This window comes from Oryctolagus cuniculus, chromosome 15 (assembly GCF_964237555.1).
Source record: "Oryctolagus cuniculus chromosome 15, mOryCun1.1, whole genome shotgun sequence".
NCBI classification, from domain to species: Eukaryota; Metazoa; Chordata; class Mammalia; order Lagomorpha; family Leporidae; genus Oryctolagus; species Oryctolagus cuniculus.
The window spans coordinates 5,199,324-5,212,547 of record NC_091446.1 but is presented as its reverse complement, the minus strand read 5'-3'; the positions used below and the strand labels follow the sequence as shown (position 1 = coordinate 5,212,547).

At 55.9% G+C, this 13,224-nt stretch overlaps 1 protein-coding gene across 7 annotated transcripts in view; it reads right to left on the bottom strand.

Moving 5' to 3' along the window:
• The window catches only part of C15H10orf90 (chromosome 15 C10orf90 homolog), a 231,072-nt gene that overhangs the window by 65,569 nt on the left and 152,279 nt on the right, over nucleotides 1-13,224 (bottom strand). For 6 of the 7 annotated variants that reach the window (XM_017350773.3, XM_017350774.3, XM_051833506.2 and 3 more), the window contains one exon: nucleotides 10,712-11,789. In XM_017350773.3, the coding sequence (XP_017206262.2) occupies nucleotides 10,712-11,789 (1,078 nt within the window). Of the gene's footprint in view, nucleotides 1-2,968; nucleotides 3,076-10,711; nucleotides 11,790-13,224 lie in introns of those variants that run through there. The other variant, XM_070058288.1, reaches the window with a different exon arrangement.

Here is a 13,224-nt window from a genome sequence, read left to right as displayed (position 1 = left end):
TCTGTAACTCTCTCTCTCTAATAAATACATAAAATCTTAAAAAAAAAAAAAGCCTTAAAACTGTGTCTGTTGTTTGACCAAAAATTCTAGGAATCTGTCCTGAGGATGTCACATGAAATGGCAAATCTGTCCAGGGACATCTCAGTACATTTTTATAAAAACTTCTCATGCAAACAACCTAACAATAAAGCTTAAAAATCATCCAGATAACTCCAGAGAACGGGAGCCCATGTGGCTGTCACTGATGGACGGGGACCATGTGTGTCTCGCCTGACCCTCTTTCCGTTAGGGAAGAGAGAGGAAGAGTGTAAGAGCAGTTTCTTGTGCATTCAGGGACCCGCGCCATCAGCTTGGGAGGAGCTGCTGAAATGCCAGCAGAGACGCTACCTGTGGGGGGATATTTCATTCCCCCTTCTTGCTCATGCTTACTTCAATTTCTACAATGCACCTTTTACTTTTCCAGTCACCAAAAACCATTAGAACAGCAAAGGAATCAAAGAAGAAACGACGCCTCAAAATCCTCCTACAGCGACATTTCTGTGGATGACATTAGACCCGGAAAGCACAGGCACCGGCGGGGCCTCCAGCCAGGGGGCCGCGGCCAAGGTGCTCCGCCCTGCAGGAAGCTCACGTGGGTCCTCCCGACACGTGGGAGGCTGTGCCTCCCCAGCGGACAATGAGACAGGATGTGGGGCGTGGCATGGGCCACCCCTCCCCCACTCTGTAGGTGGGGGCTGATGTCCCCCTGTTTCTTGGCTACCGCTTCTGGACTGTGTGCACACGCGTGTTCAACAGGGGCAGGTGAGGACCCCAGAGCATCTCAGAGCCACTTGCTCACTATCTCCACGGGCCACCAGACCGCAGTGCCCAAACAGGGCTCACCCACTGACAAAAACAGGTAAACGTCTGTCTTAGCACACCAGAGCCATCATAGACCCCAGCGCATCCATGCACCTGCAAGCCGGGGCCTTTACTCTGTCTCCTGCCTAAGGGATGCACAGACCTGAAGTCAGATGACGTCATTTCCCTCTGTTTCAGCCAGCTGATGTATGTATCCCCGGGAAAGATAAGTCAGAGCCAGGAGAGAGCCTTGCACCAATGTCACCGTGAGACGCCACAGATTTACAGAGATGGCCTTCACGCTGGCTGCGGGGGTTCCCCAAGAGATGCAGGAGAAGAAATACGGTTTGCCCACGGGCCAGCTGCGCTCAGAGAAGAACTGGAGTCTCTCTAGAGAGGCACAGCTCCCGAGAAGCGAGGGCTGCGGCTTGTTCTTTGTGGAGCCCCAGGAGGGAGCGCTGTCTGATAATCCGCACGATACACAGCTTAATGAGGGCAGCTGGCCCCGCACCAAAGCCCCAAGCAAACAAGTGCAGGTCTCCGGGAGACGGGAAGCGTGCCGCACTGCCTGCAAATGTTTCCGCCAACAGAGACGACGGGTAAGGAAAACCGCATTTCGTAGCTTTAGTTTCAGCTTGTTTCTGCACTTGATGGTAGCCGAAAGGCTGAGAAGCGAGCAACTTCTGATTGTAAACACGCAATCGCTCCCTGGGTTCATCTTTATACTCAACTGACTCTGGCTTCTGATGTTCCTCCTGGGCGTGTCTGACAAGAGTCAGAGTGGGCAAGGGCAGGCACTTGGGCACACGAAGGCTGCGTTCCTGCAGAAAACCTCCGCCAGGCAGCTGACCTTCAGGTCAGGACCTCCCCAGCCTCAGCCTCGAAGAGCCACCTGCTACACCTGAACAGCTGAGCAGCCAGGCCCAGAGCTGGGCTGATTCCCAGGAAACCCAGCCTTGGGTTCCGGGCCCAGCACCGAGTCAGTACGAGTGTGCTGAGAGAGCCCCCAGGCGTGCCGGAAGCCCTGCCCCGGTTAACAACACCTATTCCAGGCTCTCTGATAGCAGACCCCTGCACCCTGGAAGATCACTAGGACAGCAGTGCCCTCATGCGGCTGTGACCCAACAGGGGAAGCAAGCAGTCAGTGACAGCGGTACAGCAGCCAGGCCAGCATCTAACAGCAGACCACGCTGAGGGCAGAGTGGAAGCCGAGCCTACGGGCTGGCTCCGCCACCTGCGTTCATGTCTTGTTCTCCCACTACGCTGAAGACAGGAACTGGCCTCCCAGATTATTGGGAAAACAGCAGTTACCAAGTCAAAGGAATCGAATTCTCACCCCGCCCCTCTGGTTTTCCAGGGTCAATAGAACCTAGGACGTTTTTCCTTACAGAATCCACCATGCTGTCACGCCCTCTTTCCAATACCCTAACTGGGCTCCATTGCTAACGTGGTGATTGCCAAACCACCATGTCTGCACTGTGAGGCCCAACGCCAGGTGCTCCCCTCGTAGACTCCCTTGGGAAGGACTTGCACACTCCGCACCCAAACTCAGGCCTCATCCGGAGCCCACGCTGCCTCTGCTTGGTCCCCTGACCTTCACCACTGCCGTTTCTCCATCTAAAACATCAACTCAGCATCCGGTCAGCCTGCGGAAGGCCTGGAACCCATTTCTCTCCATCAGTCCTTGGGGAACCTGAGCAGAGGGTCCACCAGCAATGACCACGTCCCAGCACTGCAGGGAAGCCCACGACACAACTGCCTACCGAGAAGAAGCGAGAAGACACAAGCCCTTTCTCCGTAAACCTGACGAGGGCGGCTGGGGGAGGAGCCACCTTGGGAAACGTGTGTTGGGGACATCACATTTATGACTTTGAAGAAATGCCACCAAGACTTAAGTCATCAAAATATTTAAAAAACAAAAACACCTCTTCAAACTGTTTCTGCAACATGGTTGATAGGCTCTCTCCTCTTTCACATTGAACTTGACCATGGGAGGGCCAAGCTGTTCTCGGAAACACTTGCTCATTCTTACTGAGTTCCTGGGGAAGGCAGTACTTCAGGACTTCCCCGTCTCCACTTTCAACCTGAATGGGGCTCCGTAGCCTCCACCTCACTTCCCACAACTCACCTCCTGGCAGGGACTCTCACATGGCTGCCTTTTCCTTGCCTAAGAGGTTTTGGTGTGGGTGTGGGGAGAGGCAGGTTGGGGAAGGAGAGACAGCAGCATTTCAGCGGCCCTGACATCAGCAGGGGCTTTGTTGGGTCATCAGAGGCTCCCCCCCCCCCCAGCGTACAGGTTCCCTGCCCCCACAATGTGCTCCAGCTGCCCCCCCCAGCGTAGAGGTCCCCTGCCCCCACAATGTGCTCCAGCTGCCCCCCCCACAGCGTACAGGTCCCCTGCCCCCACAATGTGCTCCAGCTGCGCCCCCCCACAGCGTACAGGTCCCCTGCCCTCACAATGTGCTCCAGGCTCCCTGCTGGGCACGGGCAGGTCGATGCCAGACTCGGACTTGGATCCTGCCCCCCAGGAATGCGCAGTCTGGACAAGACAAAATGACCCCAGGAAGCAGCCAACGCGGCTCGGAAGCGGCTGTAACCTGCATGGCTGGGGGAACCAGCTCCAAGTTTTGTTCCAGCCTCGTGGAAGCAGACACGAGCCCAGAGCCTGGTGGCAGAGCTGACACGATCAGCACCCAGGTGAGTGGAGTGAGGGGTGGTTGCCCAGCTGTAACTCTGATCTGGGGCTAGCTGGAGGTGCCGGGGCTGGACAGGGACTCCGACCACCGAGGAACAAGGTCCAGTGACACAGAAGGGATTTTCTGCTGGTGGGAAAAGGGGCAGTGTGGGGAGCAACTCGGACTAGACTAAGTTACTCGAATTAAGACTTATTCTATGCATCTGCTCTCCCACAATATGGCGCTGGGAGAGGAGGAAACAGCTTCTACACAGCTGCCTCCAGTTCAACCAATAAACAGCAGGACCTGCTCCTGATTGGAGGAGAGCAGCGTACTCGGCGTGTGGGTAGCAGAGTTGGGATTGGTGGAAGAGGACTATAAAGGAGGAGAGAGACAACATGCACCAGGAACATCTAAGGGGAACATCTAAGAGGAACACCTGTGCAGCCCCCGAGAGAGCCGGCCGGCGGTGTGCCGCTCCCCCGCGGAACTGGGGAAAGTGGCAGGGGGAACTGCCCTTCCACGGAGGTGGAAGGATCGGCAGCAAACCCGGGAAGGGCCGAGCAGACAAAAGAACAGCGCAGGGTCTTGTGTCGTTCCTCCACGAAGAGGGGGAGCGACAGGGCAGGTGGCCAAGGGTGGGCAGCTGCAGTCAGGAAGGGGGAGTGTAGGGGTTGCAGCCAGAGAAGGTGGGGGGACTCCAGACCCTACAGGGAAGGGGCTGAGTCTCACGTGGTCCCTGAACTCAGGCAGAAAACCCAGCCCCCGAATGCATAAATTAGCAGGCCGGGAGGTGAGCCTGCCCCTCTCACTGCACAGGAAGACAGCCTTGAGTAGGGGGCGGCACACATCGTCCGCACGGGCCTGGGGGCCACATGGCCTCTGCCCCTCTGCACACGTGTGCAAGCGGCCACAGCCAGTGTGGAGGTGCAGCGCATGACTGTGTGCCAGTGGAACTTGCTTTACACAACAGCCGGAGCTGGATTTGGCCTTGGGTCACGGCGTGCTCACGGCTGCCCTGGAGCTGTCACTAAACACCAGGCATCCTAGTTTCCTGGTCCTGACTCCAACACTGCACGGTCTACACAGGCAGAAACACACGGAAACTCACTCAGCCCAACTTCCAGCTTCACCAAAGGTGAGGAAGCGCTGACACAGTTGTTTGCTCCGCCCCCACCTTGCATCCACGTGACCAGCAGGGCGTGCGGGGCTGGGCTGGGGTTGTCTGCCAGCCTCCCGCAGGCAGGTTTGCCATCTTGTCGGGAAGTTCTGCGGGGTCAGGGTGCCCTCAAAACCTGGTGGGCGGACACCTCTGGAGCCACCTCCAGTCTCTGTGGGACTGCTGCCGCCCACCCGACCCCCTGGCAAACCCCACGGGTTCACCTTCCAAACGCAGCCCAGGGAACTGACTGCTTGTGACCCCTCCACCTCTGTCCCCCTGTTCCTAGTCACCAGCTCCACTGCTGGGCAACCGCCTGCAACACGGAGACGGTAGAATTCTTCACACCGTCTTCAAATGGGCGACCAGGCCCTCATGCCCCTGCCCACTGCCCCAGGCCTAACCTAGCAAGGGCCTTGACTTATTTCAGAGAAGTTGGGGTCACCGAGTGGATAAAGTCGATTGAATGGCAGAACAGCTGGCTGTGACATACCCTGCATCGCACCATACACCCCTCCAGCTAACAAAGGACATTCGTGCCCCGCCCCCCCACACCAAGCCCCCCTTGGCATTCTGCCCTGCAGCAGATGACTGCCACTCAAGGCCGCATGTCCTTCCAAGGATAGACAGACCCCTTGCCTCCAGTCAGAAGAACTCTGAAGGGCGCCCCCCACTCGGAGCTCCCTAAGAGGCCGGTGGAGGCTTCATCACGCCTGCACCACTGTATACCTCCCCTTCCCGTCCCTGCGTGTCCTCACCAAGAACACCCCTGCCTCCCAGTGACTGTCCCGCCCACTCATGTCCACTTCACAATCTGATTTCCAGGAAATTCAACACGCAACACTGGGCAACAGGCTAAAGTTTGCTTGGGAGGGTGGGTTTATTTGAGTCCTGGGTCAGCAGTGGGTCAAGTATAGCCTGCAGGCCAAACATGGCCCACTGATAGCCTTTTTCTAAATAAAGTTTTATTGGCAGCAGTTACATCACTGTATTCATGTGTTGTCCACTGCTGCTTGTGAACAGCAGAGTTGTGAAGTTGCTGGAGAAGCCGTAAGGCCCACACGGCAGGGTATTTCCTAACTGGCCCTTCACATACACACATACAGAGAGAGAGAGAGAGAGAGAGATGGCCCCCTAGTTCTAGGTCATAATGAGGAGAAGCACACTTGTACGATGAGAGTTCCACACTGTCTTCTGGCCTCCAGCGAGAAGCCCTCGTGGGTGGGAGGAGCCGAGTGACAGCAGCTGTCCCCACGGGAGGCCCCAACGTGTGCACGTGTGATCCGTCATCTTCCCTGCAGCCGCCCTCCCCTCACTCACTTGGGGATCTGGTGGGGACTTCTTCCTCCCAGTCACTCACAGCTCTTGTCACATTGATGTAAACACCGAGGACTCCTCAGACCTCCGCCACCGGGGCCCACAGCCTGACTGAGCACCCACACAGAACAAGAGCCCCGTGGCAAAGCAGTGTGGATGCTGTGTCCCTTGTCTCTTCTCCAGTGGACCCAACAGCATCAGAAGGTTATTCTCTGTCTACTTGGATCTCTCACGGATGGGGAAAAGCTGCAGTTAGGCCACAAATGTAAAATGAAGTTGGCAGTTAGCACTGTATCCAAGTCAGTCAGCTGGTGAGGACAGAGCCCTTCAGATCAATGCTGCATGTCCCACAGAACACCATAAAGAATGAGGCCCTGGGTGTGGTGGAATGAGGAGGTCATGCCAAGATGGCCACTGGCAATGGAGCCTGCCTGGCAACAGGCTGTGATTGGTTAGGACATAAACCGCCCCTTGACCGGATTGGCTGCCTTGGCTATATAAGCTGCTGTACCAACTGAAATAAATGAGTCTGCAGGCTGCTTGCTTCTGGCTTGCTTTCACCTGGCTCCTGGTGTCTGTGTGGTCACTCTGTGCCTCTTGCCCCCACCACGCTCCTCCTCTCAGAACAAATCCACATCAACACCCGGGCTTTAACGGATTTCTGGGCCAAAACATTTTAACTGCACTAAATGCCACGGCATACTACCTATCAGAAATTAACTTGTAGCTCTGTCTCCTAATAGTCTACCAGGGTCCCTGGCCAGCAAGCATTGGTATGACTCTATACATCCGTGAGCAGCCATCAAACACCGCCCTTAATGACAGCAGTGGAGACAGGTCTCACCACTGGGTGTCACCACCCTGCTGAGTGCTGAGAATGACACAGCAGGAGCCAGACGCATGTTCAGGGACTGAACGGCGGCCTGGACTTGGGCAACCGTTTCCTCTTCAAGCCTCATTCGTCTCATCTGCAGTCTGTGATTCTCTCTTTACAGAATGGTTTGAAGGATCCAAACCAGTGGATGTAGCCTGGGACCTGGCCCCTGGGTTTTTCACAATGTATGCTATGGTTTGGAGAAGATGACAATGGTGGTGGTGGTGGTGGTGGGGACGATGACAATGATGACATCATCACACGATGAAACCTCTCCTTATCATAGGTGAATGGATTTGCACAAGGCCCACCTCGGTGGCACCAGCAGGGTACTAAGAGTAGAGATGTAAAGACCAAGCAGCCGGGCGGGGAGAGAAGAGCAAGGAAGGAACAGATTCTTAGACCATCGGCACCTGGGAGGAGAGCAGGACCTGTGTGTTGGTGTGTGGGGGTGCCACTTCCTGGGAGACATGGCCCGGCTTCCCTGCACAGGGTCTGTCACTCAGTCTCCCATGGCCCTAATCTGAGCCATCTTTCTGAGCGTTAAGTTTGAGACTCGTTTGAGAATACAGTTCGTGGGATTTTCCGTCCAATGACCTAATAACTAGAGCTAAAATGTTGCCACTGCGGAATCGCTCAGGCAGCACCCACCAGGAGCAGGATGTCAGGGAGCCTGGAGAGGCACCTGCCCAGGACGTATTTTGAAATCATTTAGACAGAGAGCCCAGTGCATAACTGGAGGAGGAAGGCTGCTGGTGGCATGAGCAGCCACAGGAGCTGTCACCAAAGCCCTGGGTAAGATTCCCGACCCAGACAGGGAAACACAAGCAGTCCCTCAGAGACTGGATGAGCATCGCCAAGGTCTGAAAGCACTGGCATTCATGCTGAAAAGCTGGCAAAATGGCTGTCGGCGGGCTCGCCCTGGACACGCGGTGTGGACTGTGCCGGGACAGACTGCGGTCATCACGCTCACCGAGCTGTGCCTGCGTCCTTCAGGAGAAAAGCCTGCAGCATGCACAGTGATGCTTCCTGTGCCTGGGTGGTGGCGCCCGCCGGGGCAGGGGTGTGCGTGCACGGGGCAGAGCGCATTTACAGACGTCTGAGGTCCATGCCCCGAACAGCAGACCCCAGTGTTCTGGGGCTTTGGACTTTACCATGGAGGGGTCCAGTCACACGGAACCTCTTTGCCTAAAGAGTCCACCTTGCAGGGCCGGTGCTGTGATGCAGGGGTTAAGACACGGCCTGTACCACAGGCATCCCATATGGGCACTGGTTCGTGTCCCAGCTGCTTCACTTCCGATCCAGCTCCCTCTAATGCACCTGGGAAAGCAGCAGAAGATGGCCCGAGTGCTTGGACCCCTGCTCCCATGTGGGAGACCTGGAAGAAGCTCCTGGCTCCTGGCTTTGGCCTGGACCAACCTTGGTTGATGCAGCCATTAGGAGAGTGAACCAGTGGATGGAAGATTTCTCTCTCTCTTTCTTTGTAACTCTGTTTTTCAAATAAATAAATCTTTTTTAAAAATCCACTTGAGGCTCTTTTATAAGCTTGAAGGAACTCTCTAGAACACCCAATCCACCTCCCATAGTTACTGGGTGGAGGAAGCAGGCTTAGCGAGTCAGTGAGCTAGATAATGGCGGACAGCTCGAACAACGGCCTGGCGGCTGCCCCGGCCTCAGCAGGTCTTTCCTCCAATGGCAGCCCCAGGTCATGTGACCAGAGCCAGGCAACTGTCTGGGATTTGGGTTGTTTGGGGGAAGTCAACCCGTGGGAACTAGAATCAACGTACACCATTTGCCTGAGAAAGTGCTTGGTGGAGAGGTCACTTCACAAGTCACTGTTGGATAAACTCTCCCTGGCAAAGCCAGAAATAATTGAAGAATCTTCTCTGTTCTTGCTCTTCTTCATGACGAATGTTTGAGATCAGGCTCTGGTTATTTTTGAACAACTTTTGTGGAGGGGCCAGAGTTCAGGTGTGGTGCATAAAGCCACTGCCTGTGACTCCAGCATCCCATATGGGCGCCGGTTCGTGTCCCGGCTGCTCTACTTCCAATCCGGCTCCCTACGACTGCACCCGGGAAAAGCAATGGAAGATGGCCCAAGTGCTTGGGCCTCTGCCACTCCCACGGTGACCCAGATGGAGCTTCTGGCTCCTGGCTTCAGCCTGGCCCAGCCCTAGCTGCTGTGGCCATTTGGGGGAGTGAATCAACAGATGGAAGATCTCTCTCTCTGTCACTCTGCTTTTCTAACAAGTAATTGAATCTCTTTAAAAAAATGTTTTCTTGAAAAGTGCTGTAAACATCCAAATTATTTCACGCCGTGAGACCTGGTCTAAAGGCCGATGTGCCTCCAGGAGGGTGGCACACAACAGCACAGGCTATTTCTGGAACCTTCATCAATAAGGAAGATGAGATGCTTGGCTTAAGTGAGTTCTTTAAATTCTGAAGTGGGGTTTGTCCTGGCAACACTGGCGGCTGCTGCAGTTTCCTTCTCGTGGTAGTCACTGCGACTCGGCCCTCTCAGCGGCTCCGTCTGTGGCCATGTCAAAACCGCCTTCAAAATCTCGGAGCGTTCAATATATAACCACTTGTTAAAATTAATTACATCGTTTAACATTTCTATGCACTTTATAGTTTTAAATGTTTTACAGTCGTTTTTATTAATTAATCAAGTCTTAATGGACAAAAATCGCACCATAAAATTATTATGCATATGCTGCATTTTCAATTTTACTACTATTATCTTTAAGTATTTTCCCCAAGTGGAAAGTCACTGATTCATAAACCAGAGCCTCACACAGAAATAAGGCTGAAAATCAGAGTGTACACACAGAGAGAAATAAATCCAGCCTCGTTCTCTAAGAAGGGTTCACTTCCCTCCACGCACTCCCAAGAAAGATGAGCAACGCCAGAGCAGCCCACCCTGGGAAGTCGGCCTGGCCCTGTGTGTGGGAGAAACAGCAAAAATCCTGGCCGAGTCCCCCAGCCCCGCGAGACACGGCCCGGGACGCAGAGAATCAGCGCGGCTGTCGCTGTCTGGCCCAGCTCACCTCATTTAGAAAACGTGCGGTAATTACTGTACACACACAGACTGTCTCTCCTCTGCTTTCTCTCCCTCCCTCCTTCCTCCCCCGCCCCAACCCCACACATGAAACAGACATGGGAGACTGGCAGCTCCTATGCCTCCACCATCTTTTCCCAAAAGGCGGAGCCAGGCCCGAGACTCAGAGCTCCACGGCGTGTCTCTGGGACCTAGGGTTACTCAGAGAGATGGCATGGCAGCTGTGGGGCGCGGAATGACAGAGCCTGAGAAAAGCCCCCCCACCCCCACCCCGGAGTAGCCATCTCACAAAGTCATGATCAGAAAACTGCTTGTGCCAAAGCCAGAAACCAGTTACAGGTACTCCATCCTGGGGCGTGGTGGTTCCTGTATTGATGAGGCTAACTCAGAACTACCAACCCACGACGGCAAAGCAAAAAGTTCTGTCCTCTAGAGTCTCCCAGATATGCAGAGGGCTAGCAGCTGAGATAAACCATCCGGGACGGGACTGCATTTTGTTCTCAGCTGTTCTGGGAAGACAGCAGGGGCCCCACCGACCCCCGCCCGGGGCTCTCTTCCTACCCAGCACGCATGGTCGTTGGCGACAAGAATTTGGGGCAAGGTCTTCCCTATTGTGCAACATCTCATCTAAGGAAAGCAGCTCCATCAGGCATCAACAACCAGGGTCAGGTGTCAGCTCTGAGCAGAGCAGATCAAAGCAACCCGACGGGGGTGCCTCTTGGAACAAGTGGAAGAGACGCGCGGCAGCCACTCCCACGGTCACTCTCCTGCGGTGAAGCGGCACTCACCTGCTGTGTAACTCCAGCCCGGAATGTGGATGGACAGCTGGCTGGCCTGACCACGAGCATGTCGGTGAGGGGCGTGGTCCTCAGCCCCTTTCGCGATAGTGTCCTGGTCCGTTCCCGCACCTGTGAATTCTGTGTTTTCCAGCGGCAGAGAGCTCGTCCAAGGACCTGCCCCCAAGTGCGCCTGCCCTGACCCCTCTGGGCTCCCCTGCAGGTGGCATTCCTGCAAAGCCGGGTTGCATCCTGGACTTGGAAGGCTCTGGGCTCTCTGCCGTGGCTCTCCGTTAGCTGGGCCATCTACTCCATCTGCTGTCAGCCCGTGCGAACTACAGTTGAGGTTGAGTGACAGGACGGACCTGTGCCACTGAGGGCTGGCCGTGGCAGGTGGCTGGATGGGAATGAAGAGGGACTTGTCCAGGTAGTGCATTGATTTCGGACACTGCTGAGACACCCTGAAGTGGACGCAGGAACTGAACACCAGAGGGCCCTGGCCTGACGGCGTGGCTTCTGCGGAAAAGCTGTCCTCTCTGTGGTCCACGTGGGTGACCCAGGAGTCACGTCCCTCGCACAGCTGTGCCTGCAGCTCTGGAACCTTCATCCTCGCCACTGAGCCATTTCTGGAGAACTCTGTGCAGGCCACCGGTCCTTGGCGCCACTGTGGGCGGGTCCCCCCAGCCAGAGCATCGTCCACCCTGCACTTGGGACACGGTGGGTCCCCAACAGTCCCCCATACCAGGGTGCCGGCTGGGGGGCCTATGCGCCTGGCGGTGATGGTGATGGATGCGAAGCCCCTGCGGGAGCCGCCGCCCCTGGCCTCACCTCTGGGAGGCAGCCCCGTCCCGGGGCCTGGCTCATCTGATGGGGCCGGGATTCCTGTGCCCCCAGGAAGTAACGCAAATGCACTGTGAAGGTGCACTCCGCTGCGGGTGGTGGGAGCTGTCTTCATGTGGCACGCACGTGGCCGAGCAATGGCGCACGGCAGGGCCAATGCAGCCCCATCCTCTTTCGATTCCTTCTCATGCATCAGTTGTGGAATGACCACGGATGAAATCATCTTTGTGTGCTGTGACTCTGGAGCCCCCTGGAAATGGAAAAAAAATCCCAGTTACTCGGGCAGCAAACTCCAAGGTCCCTGGTGCCAGGGAGCTCAGTTGACGACACTCAGGGGGGTCGGCACTGGGGTGTGGTGGGTAAAGCCACCACGCGTGATGCCTGTGCCCATATGGGTGCTGGTTCATGCCCCAGCTGCTCCACTTCTAATCCTGCTCCCTGCTAATGTGCCTGTGAAAGCAGAAGATGGCCCAAGTGCTAGGACACCTGCCATCCACGTGGGAGATCTGGAAGAAGCTCCTGGCCCAGCCCAGGCTACGGCAGCCATTTGGGGAATAAACCAGCGGATAGAAGATCTCTCCCTCTCTCTGTAGCTCTGCCTTCCAAATAAATAAATCTTAAAAAAAAAAAAAAAGCACTCAAAATTGCTTATCCGAGCCATTTTACCGCACACCTGGCAGTCTCGGAGTGTCTGGAAGGGCGGAACACCCAGATGTCCGTCACAGCTAAGCTGCCTGGAAGCATGAGCCAGGCTACTGATGGGGTTTTTCCCTGCTGTTTATTTAGGGGTGGATACGCCGGTCACCTGCCCTAGGACCACCTCTGGCAGGCCCAGGAGTCCACACAGCCAGGCTTACAGACCCATAAGGAGGGAAAACGGGATACAGAATGGGGCTGGGGAGCAGGCTTGTGTGTCGATGTGTCAGCTCCTGCAGGGTGACAGTGATCACGAGGCCCCGCCCCCCACTGCAGGCCCCGCCCCCTCACACTCTCCGCCTCCAGGGTTTAGACTCCAAAGCAGTGGATCCTTGCTGCTGCATCACAGGAGTCCAAGTCCAGAGAGCAAGACCATGGGAAGCATGTGCCCAAGCTGGACACTCAGCCAGACAGACCCTGAGACAGCCAGGAGGCGGGCTTGCCGCGGGCACAGGTGGCTTTTGCTGCACTCCAGGGTTCAGTTGCCTCGCCTGAGGGTTTGTGCAGGAACGGGGAATGGTGCTAATCAGCAGATGGTCGATTCTGCCAATCCCTGGCGTGTCCAAGACAGTGTGATGATGTTTGAGAAAGCCTTGCCCCAGGACGAGAGCAGGCAGAGGAATCCCTCTGTCCCCGTGGGGGGTTTCTAACCCTAACCCTAACCCTAACCCTAACCCAACCCTAACCCTAACCCTAACCCCAACTCCCACCCTAACCCTAACCCTAACCCTGACCCTGACCCAACCCTAACCCTAACCCTAACCCCTAACCCTAACCCTAACCCTAACCCTGCAGAACAGGTCATGGAAGGCTCGGCAGCACCCAGCACCCGGGGAGTGCTCACAGGGTCCCGGGCCCCACTCTGACGTGTGGTCCTCTGTGTGCCTAAAGTGAGCCTGGCTGGGAACCGCCCAGGAGCCAAAACATCGCCTGTGACGACTCAGCCCCTGATGCTGGCCAAGGGTCTGTGCCTTGGAAGCCAGAAGACC